We start from the raw sequence: 19280 nt of genomic DNA on the forward strand, positions 1-19280 counted from the left end.
GGGCGGGGCGGGGCGGGGCGGGGCGGGGCGAGACAGAGGGGAGGGAACCACTCTTGCCTACTTCTCAGCTCACACATACAATTCAGAAGCCAAACCTAGGAAATAGTACCACCCACACTTAGGCAGGGTTTTTCCACATCAATGAACATGTTCAAGGAAGTTCCCTCCACCCTCAAGCCATCTAGAAAAACCTCAGTGAGACTCTCTTCCTGTCTGATTCTACATGTGTGAAGTTGAAAATAAAAATGAACCATCATCACCAGAGGCTCTCAAAAATGTCAGGAAATGGGGACTGGAGAGATGGTTCAGAAGTGGCTGCTCTTCCAGATGTCCTGAGTTCAATTCCCCAAAACCACAGGGTAGCTCTACAACCATCTGTACTGGAGTGTGATTCCCTCTTCTGGTGTTCATGAAGACAGAACACTCATATACATAAAATAAATAAATACATCTTTCAAAACAGAGTTCAGGAAGCATAAATTAATAAATTGAAACTAGTGACTTTTTAAACTAGCCACTTCAAGTCATTATGAAGGTAAATATCCATTAAATAACAAGGCTATTGGTCTTTCCTAGGTAGGAAACTGTGAAAGATTTGGAATTCAAGGCTGACCTTTCAAAAGGTTCAACTTTCAGCCTTTAAACGAAATTTTATTTTAAAATTACAAATTATACTCTATGTAAACTAAATAATCTGGCCACTCTTCATTTGTGTAGAATTTGTGTTACATTTGGGTTTTCATCTCCTTGGCACCTAGGCTAGCTGTATTCTATCACATATTTTTTTCTTTTTATTATATTGTTAATATGGTGATATTTGTGTTCATGTAATCCTTTTCACCCCTTTCTATTTTTGCCCTCAGTGGAAAATGATAAATCTAAAATTATGGATATAATTATTAACAATTCACTACTTCAACACTCAGTAACAGAAGTCAGCAGGGTCTTTTTTTTCCACAATCAAACTTCCATATTCATAATCGGGAATTCATCTATGATAAAGTTAGTTCTGAAGCCAGTTTGAACATTCTCGAAACATTAGAACTTTGACTTTTAGAGTCTTAAAATGTATTAATTGTTAGAGTCTAAATAATAAAAAACTGGGACTATTAAAAGTGATTATATTACTTCATACAATAAAATTAATTAAACTTTTAATTAAAAGGCTCGTATCAAAAGAAGCCTTTGGAATCTTTCCCCATTCAAGAATAATAGAGAAAGAGCCCATCACAGACTCCGAGCAGCTTGGATATGTGCTCTGCCCCAGTTTATCTGACTCTCAGAAATGAACCAGAAATTCAGGATCCCTCTGACATCAGCAAATACCTTTCTCAAGTGTCTGCAAGACTCCAGGTGCATGGGGTGCCTAAATAAATTCTATTCCAACACTGATCAGCTGCATAGGTGAAGACCATGTTAGGAAACGGGTCTACAAGGATTTCTTAATGAGAGCAGGTGGCTGTTGATAGTCTAAATGGATTCAATAATTAGTTAAACATTTTTAGGACTTTAGGTGCATCTCACATGGGAGTTTGGTAATTTAAAAAAAAAAAAAAAAAACAGTTCATGGAAGAAAGCACCTGTTCACAAATTTCTTCATTCACTTTCTCCTATCAGGGTGATCATATTTTGAAAACAACACACTATAGGATAGATTAAATTTTGTCAATTCACCAACTGCATTTTACAAATTTTGGGTGTGTCAATGTCTTCCTAAGATGGACATAGATTTTGCACAAAAGACAAAAATTAGTTTATCTTTGTAATTACTTCTTGTGAAAAATGTATAAAACCTACACAAGACTAACATTTGACTACTTAACTTTTCACAAAGCTAAGTGACAGTGTGTTTTGTCTTCAACACTCCATCTGGTTGTATTTAAATGCATTATGTGCTCTAACATAAATAAAACATAAACATCTTTTTTAGTCTCAAGCACCACAGGAGGACAGTGAGATTTAACCTGCTGTAATGACTATCATTTTTATGACATAAGCTACCAAGAGAAATTTTTATTGTTTACTTTTTCACACATTTTAATATTATAACGCCACATTCTCCATTCAAGCAGTATTTTCTACAAAAACAAAAGTTAGATCTCTTTAGTAAGAATATGCATAGTTCAAAAGTACTGGAAAAGTTTATAAATTATTACTATCTCTTTTAGACCAGTTAATTCTTAATATTTTAAAGAATTATTATGTTGATCAACAATAGGATGATAAATAATCTAGATTGCATTTCATATCTCTTTCAATGGTGTTTTTGAAATTCTGAGTAATGACCTAGGTTAAGCCATTAATGCAAATCCCCAAAATTTAAGTAGTTTCTTGATACTTCTCATTTTGAGGCATCTTTTAAAGAAACAACAGATGCCTCTCCACATGCATTCAAAAAATCAATATAATTAATCAATAACACTCTCCACAGGTAATAAATGCTGAGAAGCATTTCTGCCTATCTGTATTGATCGAGAGAATTGCTTCAAATTGGTTCTGATGTGTATAAAAATCATTTCCTTATTGATCAAAGCCTGCTGTCCTCTCTCTGATATGTTATTTCATATCAGGCCCACAATTGTTTTAGTCTCTATTCTTGTACTTGTGATAAATAAATTTCCTGTGATCTGTGTATGAGATTAATTTGAATGAAATAGAAAATGAGTGTTTTGTGTCCTTTAGGAGAACATTTTACTCAAAATTCAACCAAAGCATGAATAACCATGAGAAATTATTGTACTTATTCTAATGAGAAATGGAATGATGGATTTCATTCATATTTTCATTATGCATGATAAGCTTAAAAGTTTTGACTGGGCTAATGATTCTTATAGCAGATTGCTGTTCCTACAACTATGGGCATCTGATCTTGGATGGCACTTCTAGTAAAGAAACAATAGAAAGGTGCATATATGTAGCCAAATTTAATCCGTAATCTTGTTATCAAGCTGTATTTCTATAACATATTACTATAGCATGTTCAAAACATTTAGCAGCTATGTAACTTCTCTGCTAATAATGTGTGTAAATCTGTAGATACCAATAGTAATGAACATTTCTTCAAAATTAATTTTCTGAACAAAAATATTTGATCTTTCAATAGATAAAGAATTTATTAAGCCTCATTATAAAGGATCCATGTAACAGTTGCCCTAACAGTACCTGATAAGTGGGAACTCACAAGAAGAAATATTATTGATTGATTAAAGAGTTCTCCAATGTAGCTCAGGCTCTAACTGAGCACATTACCTACTGTTGTGAGTTATTCTTTGAACAACAACAACCAAAAAGAAAAAAAAAAAACCCAAAGATCTCTGTCACCATTATTTAGAGAACCTTATAACCATACCACCTCTTTTCCTTTTCTGAGGTTCCATTACAAATGATATGGGTATACTTTCACAGGAAACATTAGTAAACAAATGCATTCTTAAATCATGGCTTGATTAAAACATTTTCTTCATGCCAGTGGCTTTTGCTTTGAATCCATGAAAGATGAATTGTCATATTGACAACTGAAGTCTAGTTGACTTTCTCAATCTAGCCAATTAATTTTACTTTAGTCCTGAAGAGACATTTTATCATATGAAAATAAACCAGGTTGAAATGATTCAACAAAACAAAGCAAAACAAAAAATGGCTGCTCTTCTTGGGAACAATAGGCATAAAGAAGTAGATAACATATCTGTGCTGTATTAAAATAGCTGTTCACACACTACTTGGGAAAAGCTGAGGGGGTTGCTTGCTACAGATAGACACGTGAGAATGTGAGTATCTTGTTTTTCACTGAGAAAAAATAAATGATAATTTCTATACAGCATGTGAATATTGAAGAGTTACCCAAAGTTGTAGAAATGGATTTTCTGATCACCAAAGGACTCTGGATCCTGGGAATGTTGGATGCTCTTCAAGATGTCAAAGAATAAATGCAACTCTCCAAGTCCTAAACTTATATACAATCAGATCCTTGGAGCTCATACATGCCATTACGATAGCACAAAATGAGTATCTTTAAATGGTTTTTATTGTCCAGTCAAAATTCATTTTAAAGTATTTCCTAGGAAAATGCATAGGCCCTGCTGGAAACTGGAGCTGTGTGTGAACACAAGGGTGTTTACTCTGAGTCATGTTGAAATTTAGTAAGGGAAGCTTAATCACAGCTGGGAAATGACATTGAGCCAATCAATGAAAATTCACCCAGAGGTATAAAGCATGATGCAGAGGACAAGAACATGAGCCTCAGTGTCATAGGGATCCCAAATCCAGATTCTACTGGTCATATAATGTGTGGCCTTGGTGAAGTTGCTTTAATCTTTATAAACTTCATTTTCATTCTCAACATATCTAAGTATATCCCAGTACTGTCCAACAGAAAGATAACTGTAAATGTGATTCTAGTCATATTTTCTCAAAAGGTGAAATTAATAAGTATTTTAATATATTGCACATACTTCAAATATAAATCAAAGTTTATTTTAGTAAATATCATATATTTGAAGTGAGATTATATGTGATCAACATAAAGCTATCAATGAAGTACATGAGATTACTTGTTCATGGGAAATCTTTGAAATCAGGTGAAGATTTTATAAACATAATGCATTCCAGTTCTTCTAGTTGAATTTCAAATGCAGAGCACAGGTATGGGGTAGGTAACCTACCCCATAAGGTTGTTGTCCTGCTAAAATGACTTAGGGAAATGCTTGGAAACACTAAGTCTTAACACTGGTAGTTGTGACAACTTTAATTATTACCCACTGAGAGTATTGATTGCAATGCTCTCCTTCTTAAGTGTTAAGTGCACAGGTATTTGGCATGGCCAAGAATGTAGAACACATACATTGTTGACCACATCTTTTAGGATCTTGTTACGATTTGCAAGATACAAATAAAATGATGCTCATATTCCCAGGAAAAGGAATTTTAAGGATACGCTGTACCAATCTATTGAAGAAAATCATTCTAGCTGGTCTTTAGTGGATCACTTGGCTTTTGCCAGGAAGATATAGCCAGGGAACATGCCGATAGCTAAGGAAAATATTCCATAGGGTAAATTAATAAAATTAAGAGTTCATAGGTGGCAAGACTATACTTGACTGTGTAATGTGGGTTTAAATCAACCACAGAATACTTAAAAGCATACCAAGATGCTTGACATCCTCCATTATCAAAATAGAAATGATGAAAAGCACCTACCTAGGAGCTGAACACTAACAGATGTATGACATGGTGATTTCTGTTAAGAACATGAATGCTTTAGTTTCAGAGATTTACAAGGTAATAAAGCCAACACTAGATGAAACAATTGAGGTTGAGGGTGACATGGATGGTAAATAGAAGACTTATGTACTTAGGGATTTTGTTGCATTCAGAGAAAATCCCAAAATAAGTATCACAGTTAATCTGAGTCTTAATTTGTGAGAGAAGCCCTAATTCCTGTGAATGTGTATGTGCATCTGTGACTGTACATGTGTGCATGTATATATGTGTATGTGCACATATGTACATGCATTTATTTGTGTGTGTGTGTGTGTGTGTGCGCGCGCGCACGTGTGCATTTATGTGGATGTGTGTGTGTGTGTCACTTTTACCTTGAGTTTGCCAGAGTTTCCCTCATTTGTCCTGAAGGAAGGCTTTCCACATCCTAGGGTTGAGTGAAGAACATGGAATATAAGGTATAGGACTCCACTCTTTCTGTTCCTTATTTTACACAGACATAAATGCAACAGAACTAAAACCATATGCTTTTTATAAAAATAAAAATAAACCAAAGGGCTGGTGAGATGGCTCAGCAGGTAAGAGCACCCGTCTGCTGTTCCAAAGGTCCTGAGTTCAAATCCCAGCAACCACATGGTGGCTCACAACCATCCATAACGAGATCTGGCACCCTCTTCTGGAGTGTCTGAAGACAGCTACAGTGTACTTACATATAATAAATAAATAAATAAATCTTTAAAAAAAAAATAAACCAAAATATAATTGTACTCTTATAGCAAGCTATAACTTCAGGGAAACATGTCTTAAGCACAAATTAATATCGAGTCCTATGACTGATTAAAATATTGGGGTAATAGACGGGATGGAGAGCTATTGACATTGGGAAGATTTGTCTGGGTGAGGAAGGGAGTTAAGAATCTAAAGCTTGCCTGGCAATGGTGTTTCATACCTTTAATCCTAGAACTCAGAAAGCAGAGGAAGGTGGATCTCTGAGAGTTTGAGGCCAGCCTGATCTACAGAGCAAGTTCCAGGATGCTCAAGACTACACAGAGAAACCCTGTCTCAAAACAAAACAAAACAAAACAAAACAAAACAAAACAAATATTTTAAAGCTTAAGATAACTCCTGATATCCTTAGCAGTATGCTTTCTAAACCAAATTGAATTTCCACACAAATAGGCATCAAAAGTTCATTAAAAATTCTTCAGTTTGAAGGAGTGCCAATATTTTTTTAGCAGAGTTGAATTTTAATGATAGCATTCACCAACATGCAAAGTTTCATAAAATATTTGTACATAGTTTTTAAAAAGTGCTAATATTTTATTTGTATATTATGTTAATATGGAATGAAAAGTTTGATAGTAGTTTAACTACATGATTTTACACTCAAATAAAATGATCCCTCCCTATTTTATATGTTACTTCATTTCTCGTATTTTAAAGAGAATGTGATAAAAATGATGCCCAAGTGACTATGTTCATATATTTTTTGTGTGTGTGTGTCAAATCCAATTGAAACTTTATTTTAGAGGGTATTATTATAACTATTCTTCTCTTCTAAAAAAATATCATTTGTTACTACAATATAAATAAGTTTTATTGTTGAGATAAAGCTATATATTCGCCAGACGTGGTGGTGCACGCCTTTAATCCCAGCACTTGGGAGGCAGAGGCAGGTGAATTTCTGAGTTTGAGGCCAGCCTGGTCTACAGAGTGAGTTCCAGGACAGTCAGGGCTACACAAAGAAACCCTGTCTCAAAAAAAAAAAAAAAAAAAGCAAGCTATATATTCACTTGAAGCAAATTTGTGAAACAAATTTGTAAAAAATCCACAAAGGTATAAATATCATTTGAAAACAGAGATTGAAAGAACCTTAATTCCAAACCAAATAGAATTTGCAAATTCATTAGTAAAGTAAAATGAAATTATCTTCACTGATAAAAATAAATGTTAATTATGGTTTGGAGACACACAAATGAAAAGTACTCATAATTTCCCACTGTTGATAAACCCTGATACTGTGTATATAATATATATGTAATTATTATAATATTAATCTTCTCCAAAATTAAGGCTTGGTTTTTTACTTGATGAAAAATTTGGGCCATCTAGTCTCCTAGGTGTAACAAATAAATGAAACAAGTCATTTTATGTATCAGGTGTTTAAGAATAGCATGTTTTGCTTTAAAATTACTACATATGTGCATATATATGTATTAACATCTGTGTTTCAGTAGAGTGTGAAAGTAAACAAGGGGAGGAAAGGGGAAGAGAAGATCTTGAGGGAGATTGAGGAGGTGACAGTAGAAGCCATGTGACATGACAGCAAGATGAGCCCTTACAGACAAGAAAGTGACCAGGCAGGTCAGGGAAGTGGGGACAGGTAATTGGGGTTCAATAATATGAATGAGGCAAAATGATATATATTTGAAAATGTCATAATGAAAACCATTACTTGCTAACTCAAAAACCTGGTAAAAACACCTAACTTTCTGAAGGTGTTTATTTTTAATTAACATTGATAAACTATACTATATGTTTTTCAGACATATTCTATATATTATGTAATATATACATTCATAATTTGATATTCATAATTTGATATGTAGTTAAAAGCAGACATGAATATAAATTTATGATCTATTTTTACCCTTTCATGTTTACCTATTTTTAATTTTTGAGATTACGATTTCAACATTGCTCCTTTCCTTTTCCTCCCTCCATGCCCTCCAATGTCTCTCTTTGTTCTCTTTCATTCCTTTCATTAATTGTTATTGCATGCATATGTGTAGATGGACGTATATGTATATTCCTAAACACAACATGCTCAGTCTCTATAGTGTTACTTGTATGTATGTTTTCAGGGCTGACCATGTGGTATTAGATAACCCAAGTGGTGCCTTCTTCCCTGGGGAAGACAATTTCTCCCACTTGTAACATTCCTTAGTTGTCTGTGGTTCCATGTATGGGAGGTTGAGGTCTTTCATATACTAGAGAATAAAGCAACTTTAACATGTGCAATGTTACCTCAGGTTTCACATAAGTTATTTTGACACTATTTCAAGTTATATTTCTATATTATTATTCCATTGCTGATTTTATAATACACATATTTTAAGATATGCTGACTTGGTGATGGTGCACATGTGTGCCATGGAACACATAGGGAGATTAGAGAACAACATCCAGCAGTGTGTTCTAGTGTTATAACTTTATCTATAGAACATATGTAGTACGTAGCCATATCTAAAGGTATATTTCTTGGAAACTTTTCAATATTTACCTACTTTTAATATGTTGATTGTAACACTTCTAAGTCATTGCATAAAACTCTTGGGTTTGTTGTTGTTGATGTACAAACTTTTACAACAACAGATTACCTAAATCCCTCTGTAACGGTTTTGTAGATGCTCCGCCCAAGGAGTGGCACTATTAGGAGATGTGGCACTGTTGGGGTAGGTGTGGCACTGTGGGTGTGGGCTTTAAGACCCTTGTCCTAGCTGCCTGGAAGTAAGTCAGTATACTGCTAGCAGTCTCCAGATAAAGATATAGAACTTTCAGCTCCTCCTGCACCATGCCGGCAGGGATGCTGCCATGCTCCTGAATTGATGATAATGGACTGAACCTCTGAACCTGAAGGCCAGCCCCAGTTAAATGTACTTTTTAAGAGTTGCTTTGGTCATGGTGTCTGTTCACAGCAGTAAAACCCTAAGACACCCTCTGAATGTTTTTAAATCTGACTTTTGTAGATGTGACCACAACAAAAATAATCATTTCTAGCTATATCCTTCTCTTTATTGGCTTTGGTTCTAAATACTTTAAAATCCCATACCCCTCCATGGCTGTTGTGTAAAAACTGCAAGGAAGAAAACAACAAAAACAACAACAACAACAACAACAAAAACCAAAACCTTTTGTTTGAGTTTCAGGAAAGCCAAAACAGCAGTTGCCTATAGAATGAATCTAGAAGGGAAGTCAGTGTGTAACCCCACTGTCAGCAAAGACTTAGTAGAAGAGGGTTTATAATAGATATTCACATCTGCTGTTTTGGACACTCTAATCCATCCTAAGGTTGTTTGCTGTGTCAGGTTTTGTTCTAGACAAAGAAGCTGAGTCTTATAAAGGTTTGTAAATAGACCATATTTATCATAGTTAACTTTACTCGTAAAACACCTCTTTGTTTCATAGGCAGTATGACTTTTCAGGGACAGCACATGATGAAATACTTCACCATGCTTCTCTTGGTGAACTCTTACTGTGTGACAGACAAATTCTCTTTCAAGATGTGTCACCTACCCAAACTCTGCCCAGAAGGCATGACTGATATGATGTCATCTGGACACAGTGGAGATGTGCTGGTTACGAGTCTCTAGATTTGGAATGTTTGTGCTGGAATATCAGCTCCTTGCATACATGGTAAACAGCTTACTTAGCCTTCCCAGGCCTCTTTCTTCCTCTCTACATAGAATTACTGCTCTTTCTTCTACTATTGGGTCCTCCTAAGAATTGTACAGCAAGTACTCAGTGTGGTATCAGATGCCAAAAGAGTTTTATTAAGTTTTAAACACTGTTGTTGGGATGGTAAGACACAATAAGCATGATTAGATAAACCAATGTTTAATACTTGGGTTCTAAGCTCAGGTGAGCATATTCTATTAATTCTACTTACCTCCAAATGCCAAGATAGTTTCCTACTGGAATTTATCAAAAAAAAAATCAAAATTATGTTATCTTAATTCTTTGGTACTTACTAAAAATGTTTTAAAATTATGAAAATTTCACACACTAAATTTGGATTATTTTAATTTGCAAGATTTCAGAAATTTAAGTTAATGGTCATATAATTTTAAGGTAGAAATACTTACTTTTTTCATTTCAACTCCAAAGAAATTGTGTTGAATTCATAAATATCTCAACTGTTACAGATTTATACAATGATTTAGTAGAATTATAATAAATATGTTTAAAGCAGGTAAATACATTTTACATTTTCTAGGATAAATACCTATAAATATATCTACTTGAAGCATATGTCCTACTGTCCATTTAGACAACTATTGATTTAAATTATTTTAACATATTCATTAACAAAATAGTTGTCTTCTTTAGTTGCTCTCATTCTCACCTCAAAATGATCTGTCAATCATAAATATAAGGAGAATGTTGGGGCATATAATAACCTCTGAATGTTAAGCAAGTAGAGCTATAGGCTTTTATCCTAAATGTATCTTATGGCTCAAATTATATTTTATAGATTGAAGTTAGTTCATATTTAATGAGAGCCAAACATAAAAATGAGTCTCTTGAATCACAACCAAAACAAGATAAAATGTTGTATTGTTTACATACTGTGACTGCTTGAGATAAATCTCTATTTCCCTCTTTTCCAGGTCGAGTTTTAGCTCAGGCGAGTGCCAACGGGATTATCCATTTGCTGGATCTTAAATCTGGGCAAATTCACAAGCTGGTGGGCCATGAGAGTGAAGTGCACAGTGTGGTGTTTTCCCACCTTGGGGAAAATCTGTATTCTGGAGGTTCTGACGGCACCATTCGGTTGTGGATCTGATCAGCAATAGCATACCCTGATGCAAAGGGCATTCCCACTAAGGCTTAAAAATCTTTCATATCGTCTGCTCACATGCCAGCAAGTAACTGGTTAAAATGACCAATAAATAAAATATTTGTTTTAAAACAAGCTTTGGGTGAATACTATATGGACCATACTATTACAAATAAAAATTATAACTTTTTGTTCATTTATCTGTCTGTGGTTTTTTTTTTTTTTCACCCGGAATCTTTCACTTTCTCATCTGGTTATAAATGTAGAGACAGGGCATCCTTGGGAGGAGGTTGGAAGAAACAGCTTTACAATGACGCCTAATGACAGACTAGATGAATTACAAGACATTGATTTTTAACGTTAGAGAACAAACTGCAGGAAAACGCGGCTACTTTTTTTTTTTTTTTTTTAAATCAAACCCAAGCTACAGAAGATCCAAAGTTGAATTATGTATAGCACAAGGAAAATCTTTCTATATCCAGAGGGTCAAATAAAGTCAGAAAGCATACATTTTCAGATTCTTTGACGATGAGTGTGCTTTATCTATTAGTAATAACCAACGACTGCAGATGACTTAAATCTAAAGGCAAGTCCCTGGAACTTTCATCTCTGCAGCCCATGCAAGAATGCATTAGGTAAAATTACATCTTTCTAATTTTTATTGTGATTTAAATGCAAATAGTGTCTTGCATCCAGAAACTCCCCACTCCCCCCCCCACACACACACACCCCATGCTCGCTCTCATCAGCTGTATCAAGTGACTGCCTTAGACAACACTACAGCCCGGTCCGCGGAAGCAGCTGGGGGGTTTCGACCAAGCTGGGCTCAGAAGCCAGTTGTTGGCGCTGTCCGTGGTGCTGAGGAATTCCCGGCTGCCGGCAGGATGAGCTCCGAATCAGCAGTCTGCAAACTGCTCACAGCGATGCCAAACCCCAGTTAAAGTTGCGCCTTTGCTTCATATCCACAGTTAGAATCTTCTGGTGTGTGAGGAGGGATTCATTCAACATACTGTGGACGATGCTGATGCTTCTGCCGGTGGAGTGGGCTTTGAGCTTCAGTATGCTGTTTCTGTTTGTGATCCTCAGAGCCTAGCCAAGTCACCTCTACTGCCGTAGCAAACACTGTGTAAGTGAACTCATGTGTGGAGGAGGCGTAATCAGCCAGGAAATTTCATAGAAGGATCTAAGAAAATGCTAAAAATAAGTTCAACATGATTCTGCTACCGGGGTCCGGATTTCCACAGGACCAGCATTGCTTCTTGCTTTGAATTCTGAAGACAGGTCCAAAGCATATTTCTTATGTGTGTCTGCTGTGTTTCTCTCTGGAAGGGTGGGAGACTGCTCCTTGGCTGTGTTTTGAAATGGGAAATAGAGAGGATGGGTTGCCTTTAATTCATGCCTGAAAATGCATTCTTTGGGTGACTAAAGAAGACTGGCTTACCTAAGAGCTACCTGACCTTTAAGTTCAGATTGGTCTGTGACCCCCAGCACCACCGTTAACCTCAGAGTGACTAGGTAAGTGAATCTTATGACATGAATTGTGTTTGCTTTCTCAGAGAAATAGATGCAGTCATTTTAAATCATATGTAGCTATACAGGGAGGGGGTAAAGTTTAGCTGGGAAGTGAGCCTCAGTTTAGCAGTGTTTGCATTCTGATTTAAAAATCTTCAGATAATGCTGTTGTTGTATTTCCCTAACCTCCCTATTTTTAAATAGTATTCTAAGTGGTATTTATTATAAGGGAGGTTCTTTTAAAAAATAGCCTAAGAACTTTGTTTCATTAAAAGATACATATTCCTCATAATAAAAGCATGCTTAATGTTAATATGAAGAAAAAAACCCCACCCTTCTTTTGATCTTGCAGTTTACATTTACTGTAACCTTGCACATTAATGCCTACCTGTGGCTTACAAAATGATTCTTTTCTGCCTGGGTCATTTTAAAGCAGAATCCTGTGTGTATTTCACATGGCTTTTCTTGCATGTATTGATAGCTGCCGCTGGACATTGTGAGGAGGCACAGTAGCTTCCTTGCCTTGCAAGATAAACTTTCTATATATGTGAGAAGTGCATCGATGTATGCTTTAATTAGTAAAACATATATATGCCTTTCCAGAAGCTTCTTGTGGCTTCTGTAGTAATTTAGAAGAATAAAATGCTTTGTCAAAGGGAGCTTCCAGTTTCTCAAGTAGAATTGTAGGTTTGCATTTTCTTGTTCTGTCATGACTCATTATTTTTTGACATATTTTAGGGGAAATCTATCTCCTTTATCATTACCCCAAAGGAATTCACCCAAAAGCAATTCTAATATCAGAGAATATTGGAAGAATACTATCAACCTTGTCTGAAAAGAGAACATGAATACATTGCCTTCCATTTTACTATTACTCTAATTTGCATATCTAACTTAGGATGCAAATATATTCTAAGAGGTTATGAAGTTTCTTAACATCATTCATCACATTTAATTATCATAGTTGTATGCTAGCCTAAAAGGAAGTGATTTTTCACTGTTTTTAGTATACTTTGGAAATAAAATATTGAATGAAACTTAAATATCTTAAAATGCTCTACATACAATCTTACTGATATTGGCCGAAAGCCAATAGCATTTAAATGATGAATTAAATATTTTACAACAACCTTCCTTATCTGTTCCTCCCAAAATCATAGTTTCCCCAGAACCTTTACATAAGTTAGCTGCTCTAAATATTCAAAGGAAACCTCATTACCAATATTTACTACCAAATACTAACACTCAGGAAGCCCACAACAGTAATTGCTACCCAGATAATAAGGCATATAGTCTGTGAATGCCCATGCTTCATTATTAAGAAACTTCCACAGAAAGTTTTTTCCTGACACCTTTGTCTAAATTAACTGAATGCAAATATATTTTCAGTAGCATGTGAATGTTATTCATATCACATGGAAGGAATCAACTTCAAATATGACATGATTACAAGATCTTCATGGCTATAAAAAGTTGTAGATATATCTTTCCTGCCCACTAGGAGCTTACCTCCTGCATAAAATAATGATGTTTAACAAGAGTAGAAATGACTGTCTTTAACAAATCCATATTACTAAATTTTAATTTTTGTATCATATAGATATATTTTCTCTTATTCACCATGATTTGATGTGCTACTTTTTATATTCAGTGTGTTCCACGATCCAGAATATGGGCACGAGAAAGAAAGCTTTTATACTGGATCCATCTCATTTAAACTTGCATCCAACTACTATTTAAAAAGTTCCATTGCTTTTAGAGTTTAATGCTTGACCCTAATTTCTTGTTTTTATGCAGGTTACTATAACATCTACATTCTATTACTGAATCATCCAGTTCAAAGAAAACTAGGGATGTAATTTCAAATATCCTTGAACTATATATCAGTAACTTCTTACAATCACCCTTTAAGGCTCAGTAAAACCACTTCTTACAACGTACACAGGGCCCAACCATTGGAACTCAAAGGCACATTACAACCTGAAGGCCCCTAAGTAAAATAACTCCATAAATGAACTTTATTGAAACATATATTGCCAAAGTCCACTATTCAAACTTTACATTAAAGTATAGGCAGTTGGATAAACTTAGTTGATTTGAAGTCTCGGTGTCTTCCAAATTGAATCCATACAAATGATTTTAAAAGCATGGGCTTAACTGCATCTTTATTATCTTTTATATGTCAAATTATCTTTTAAATATTTATTTTCAGCCCACCCCTCTTGCATTCCCATGGAAGGAGCTGAGTGTGTTTAATATTAGGAGAACATCCAGAAGTCTGTGAGGAGGGGGATGGCTCTTCATATTCATGAAGCTTGCATACTTCTATTGGTCATCCCTGGATTGGTCACCTCTGCTGCCATCAGTCACGAAGACTATCCTGCTGATGAAGGTGACCAGGCTTCCAGTAATGACAATCTGATCTTTGATGACTATCGAGGGAAAGGGTGTGTGGATGACAGCGGCTTTGTGTACAAGTTGGGAGAACGGTTTTTCCCGGGGCATTCCAACTGTCCGTGTGTCTGTGCCCTAGATGGACCTGTCTGTGACCAGCCGGAATGCCCTAAAATTCATCCGAAATGTACAAAGGTGGAACACAATGGATGCTGTCCCGAATGTAAAGAAGTGAAAAACTTTTGTGAATATCATGGGAAAAATTACAAAATCTTGGAGGAATTTAAGGTATGAGTTACCCTCCATATTTATTGAATTCTAATTTTTACTATAACATGCTTAGCAGATTATATTAAAAGCAAATCTAGAAAGCATACAACGATGTGCCTTTATGTAGATAAGTAGCACCATGGTTGACAGAAAATCCTGTTGGTTCTTTGGTCAATATTTCACAGTAATTTTTTTCAGAAATGTTTAATATCTTCTCAGTTTTAACACTCAAAGCCATTCTGTGTTTTTACAAAATATGTTTTGAAGACTGATGGTTTGGAGGATGCATCTGTTAAATTAATTGTCATATTGTTAGTTTTCTGGCTTATTAGTCTGTATTGGGAGCCGTTCACCAATGGCCTTGACATATTTGTCAACTGTGTAGACTTGTGCATGCTACAGAAAAGCACTCAGAGCTGTGATCTCTACATCAAGAAAAGTCATGGGGCCTACTTGTCATAGAGCAGGGTTCAGCAGTCTGCTCATCCAATGTTTTACTCACAGGACTTCATAAAGAACTGATTCTTTATCATGGCCTTCAAAAAAGAGAAGTCAACTTTTCAATTACATGACACTTAGTTTTCCTTTCATTCTTCATGTCTTATTTTCAAATAATATGGAGTTTGCTTTTATTTCTTCTGGAGTTCTCTTTTATCTGGTGGCTAATTTTAATTAGAATGTCCTACAAGCCTTATGAGTCCAGGGAGCATGAATTAATATATCAAGAATATCTTACTTAATTGTAATGACAGTTTGCGTCTTGGAGTATCTTTCATGCTGAAAGCTTAATATGAAAGCATCTTACTTTATCAAAGTTCTGTGACATAGGGTTTATAGCATTACAGGTAAAAAACAGGTACAGCTGATTCTAAGTTTGCTTGTTTAAATTTGGAAAAGAATGTTCAGTTTCTAGACCTGAACTAACTACTCTTTCTACGAAGTAAAATGGTGGCAGAAATCAGCATGTGGCAAAAAGATTTGAAGTGTCATCATTCGGGAGTTTGGAGTGTGGCTGTTTTATTGTATTCATCCCATTCTGGGCCATGAGTTCAAGCTTGTTCCAGTTTATACAGGAATGCCTGGCTTTTTATACCACATTCTATTGCCTATGAGGAAAAAGGGTTTTAATGCTTAGATCAACTTTGTTAAATATAAGTGTTATTCTAGACACTTTTCTTTTGTGTATTGTAAAATTTTTCTATGCAGTTATTAAGAAGTAAAAGCTGTAGACACCAAGTAAAGCTACCCTGACACCAAGCGACAGTTAAGAGCATATTATCATATAGTGACTAATGCCAACATTGACTTTAAAATATTATATACAGTTTGGCATAAGTCATTTTTGCTTCCAGGTAGTGACGGTAAATATAGTATTTAACACATTATAGTTTGTAAAGCCATGAACAAAATCTGTGGCAATCCTTATCTAATGTACTATCTGTAATAGAATTTTTCTGGAAAGAATATCTAGCTCAAACCAAGATCACAAGAGATAGATTCTGGTAGATAAAATTTGGCAATCAGCATTTAATATATAAAACAATAGATAGTCTGGTTTATGAATTTAGTCAACTTATTCCTCTATATACTAGATTTACTTAAACAAAAATATAACTTTGAGAGCTGGAGAGATTCTTCAGTGGTTAGGAGTACCAGCTGTTCTTTCAGGGGGAATCTGGGTTTGTTTCCCAGCACCTACATGGCAGCCCACCATCTCTACCTCCAATCTCAGGTTATCCAACACCCTCTTCTGGTCTCCTCAGGTACCAAGCATGCATGTGGTGCACTGACACACATGCAGGCCAACACTCATACACATAATAAATAAAAACGTTAAAAGGTACCTGTGTTACCACCTCAGACAATACAATACATATGAACAAAACATTAGTTATTTTTGTGCTTCTAGTTATAGCCCCCAAATAGTGTAATTCTTCATGAAATATCCCTTAATAGCAAAGCACTTGTACCTTTCTCTGTCAAAGGATTATATATATATATATATATATATATATATATATATATATATATATATATATATATATAATTTCTCTTTATTACAAACACATGGCCACAGAAATTTGTAGATATTATCTAGGACGAACTTGTTAGAATGTGGCGCTAAGACCAAGAAAGTTTGTTACCTCCCTCACAAAGTCATCCATTGTTTAACCTGTTTCTTAATATTGCTTTCTTGCAATTAAATCTACTCAACTTCCCAAAGCACTTTTATGTCAAGGTCAGAAACAACTGGATTTGAAGCCCAAATTCTTCAGTGAGATATAAGATCTGACCCAAAATAGTAAGACCATAAAATAGCCATTGTAATGATTAGTTCCCTTATAAAGAGATGCTAAAAAATCTTTAATGAAATCATTAGGCCCAGGACAATGAGAACATTTGAGTTGAATAGAGAGTTCTTCTCCATTCTCTGTCATTCTCAAATATGCAGGTATTTACTCAAGTTTCTAAGTTTTTCTGAGTCTTTACTTATATTTTATAAATAAAATTCAGCTTTAAAATAATTTCAGATGAAGGAATTTAATATCTTCTATAAATGTTGTATTTGGCCATATGAACTATACAAGTAAGCAAACACTAGACAAATTCTATCATTTCCACTTGTTCCCAACTTCCTCACCAGGAACACATAACCAATATGTAAAGATTCACAAAACTTCTTTTTAATGCTGCTGATACATCATTGAGGACATTGTAATATGAGATAATCTTTACAATAATATATTCATCCAAAGAGTATTTGTTGTATCGTTTACTATTCAAGATACTATATCTAAGATACTAAGTCACTTGTTCTGGAAATCAAAGCATCTAGACGTTAATGTGTTAACAAGAAAGGCAAGATTAACGTACAACTCAAATGAAAAGAAAAACTGTCAAAACTGAGTTAATGGACTAAGTGTGCTGGCATACACTTGCAATCTAAGCATTTTCGAATCAGAGACATGGGGGATCATGGGTTCACAAGGCCAGCCTACTCAGCCATACAACGAGACCCTAATTTACAAAATAGAAATGACATTCCTTTCATTTATGACTATAATGCCAGTATCTGCCCAAGACTTATGGTGTGAAATGCTTAGCCACATAGCGTGAGGCTTGCCAAAAACAAACAAACAAACAAAACAAAACAAAACAAAAAACTTCTTTCTTCTTTCTTCAAGATGGTCAATGTTGGGGTTGGGGCTGTCTTTTAAAATGATCAAAGTTTATATGGTGATATCAAAATTCCCAAAGAGGGAGAAACTTCTGGAGCAAAGACAGAGCCTGGGAAGAGCAAGGCCTGAAGAGGATGTGAGGGTGTGATACCAAGATCTACGGCTGGCTATGAGGCTGTGGTGTGTGTCAACGTTAGGTGGAAGCCATTAGAGCAGCAGTCCACAACATTTAAGATTAGACTTAAATATGATTTTATCCCCCAAGGAACATCAGGAAAAGAGATTCAACTAGAAAATTATAAACATTCCTGGGGAAAATAATCGATTTCCCTTTCTAACATAATTCTCATGTACGTAAACTTCAAAAGTATTTCAGAATTTCAAAAGCAAAGATCAAGATTACTCACATAGACAAATATAAAGGTATTAGGGTAGTTTTCAGGGTAATATCTGACATCCCTATGGATAATCTAAAGCAGTGGTTTTCAGCGCTCCTAATGTTGTGACTCTTTAATACAGTTCCTCAATTTGCAGTGACTCCCAACTGTAAATTATTTTTTTACCACATAACTATAAATTTGCCACTGTGAGGCATCATAATGTAAATATCTGATATATAAGATATCTAATATATGACTCCTGTGGAGAGGATCATTCTAGTCCCAAAGGGGTCGCGACCCACAGGTTGAGAATGACTGGTCCAACTTGGCTTATCAGCAACCTCTTTGAATCTCTTTCTAACAGAAGTCCTTCCCTGTGTGTTCACTCATGATATTCATTGTTCACTTGCCTACAGCCCATCTTGATGCCTACTACACAACTCCAGGTAAGAAAACCAAAGCATCACTCCATAAATGTATGTAACTAAGATCGTACAACCAAAATCTGGATTGGCAGGAAGCTTGCCCATGTAGCTCTCCACATCTCCCATTGACTGCCTCTATCACATTACAATTACTCATGTTAAAAGGGGAAACAATAACTATAAAGAGAAAAAAAAAGATGGGGCTGCCTGATCCTTCTACTAGAACACACAGGTTTCCTCCATCACAACGAATACTTTGGTTTTCTTTCTTACTTCCTGTATTCCTAACCCTAAGAATAGGGAAATTAGAACAAGCATTCACTCTTCTCTTTTGTTTTGTTGT

General features: G+C 35.3%; 2 protein-coding genes across 5 annotated transcripts in view; both read left to right on the forward strand.

Annotated features, from left to right (window-relative positions):
- The window catches only part of Spag16 (sperm associated antigen 16), an 834729-nt gene extending 823756 nt beyond the window's left edge, over nt 1-10973 (forward strand). For both annotated transcript variants that reach the window (XM_021198510.1, XM_021198512.1), the window contains one exon: nt 10608-10973. In XM_021198510.1, the coding sequence (XP_021054169.1) occupies nt 10608-10783 (176 nt within the window). In that variant the 3' untranslated portion in view covers nt 10784-10973. The remainder of the gene's footprint in view (nt 1-10607) is intronic.
- Nucleotides 10974-11567: 594 nt separating this feature from the next.
- Vwc2l (von Willebrand factor C domain containing 2 like) overlaps nt 11568-19280 on the forward strand; it is a 156077-nt gene continuing 148364 nt past the window's right edge. For 2 of the 3 annotated variants that reach the window (XM_021198805.1, XM_021198808.1), the window contains exons 1-2: nt 11568-12292; nt 14502-14971. In XM_021198805.1, coding sequence (XP_021054464.1) covers nt 14582-14971 — 390 coding nt within the window. In that variant the 5' untranslated portion in view covers nt 11568-12292; nt 14502-14581. The remainder of the gene's footprint in view (nt 12293-14501; nt 14972-19280) is intronic. The other variant, XM_029538877.1, reaches the window with a different exon arrangement.

Source organism: Mus pahari, chromosome 5, assembly GCF_900095145.1.
Source record: "Mus pahari chromosome 5, PAHARI_EIJ_v1.1, whole genome shotgun sequence".
Classification (NCBI taxonomy): Eukaryota; Metazoa; Chordata; class Mammalia; order Rodentia; family Muridae; genus Mus; species Mus pahari.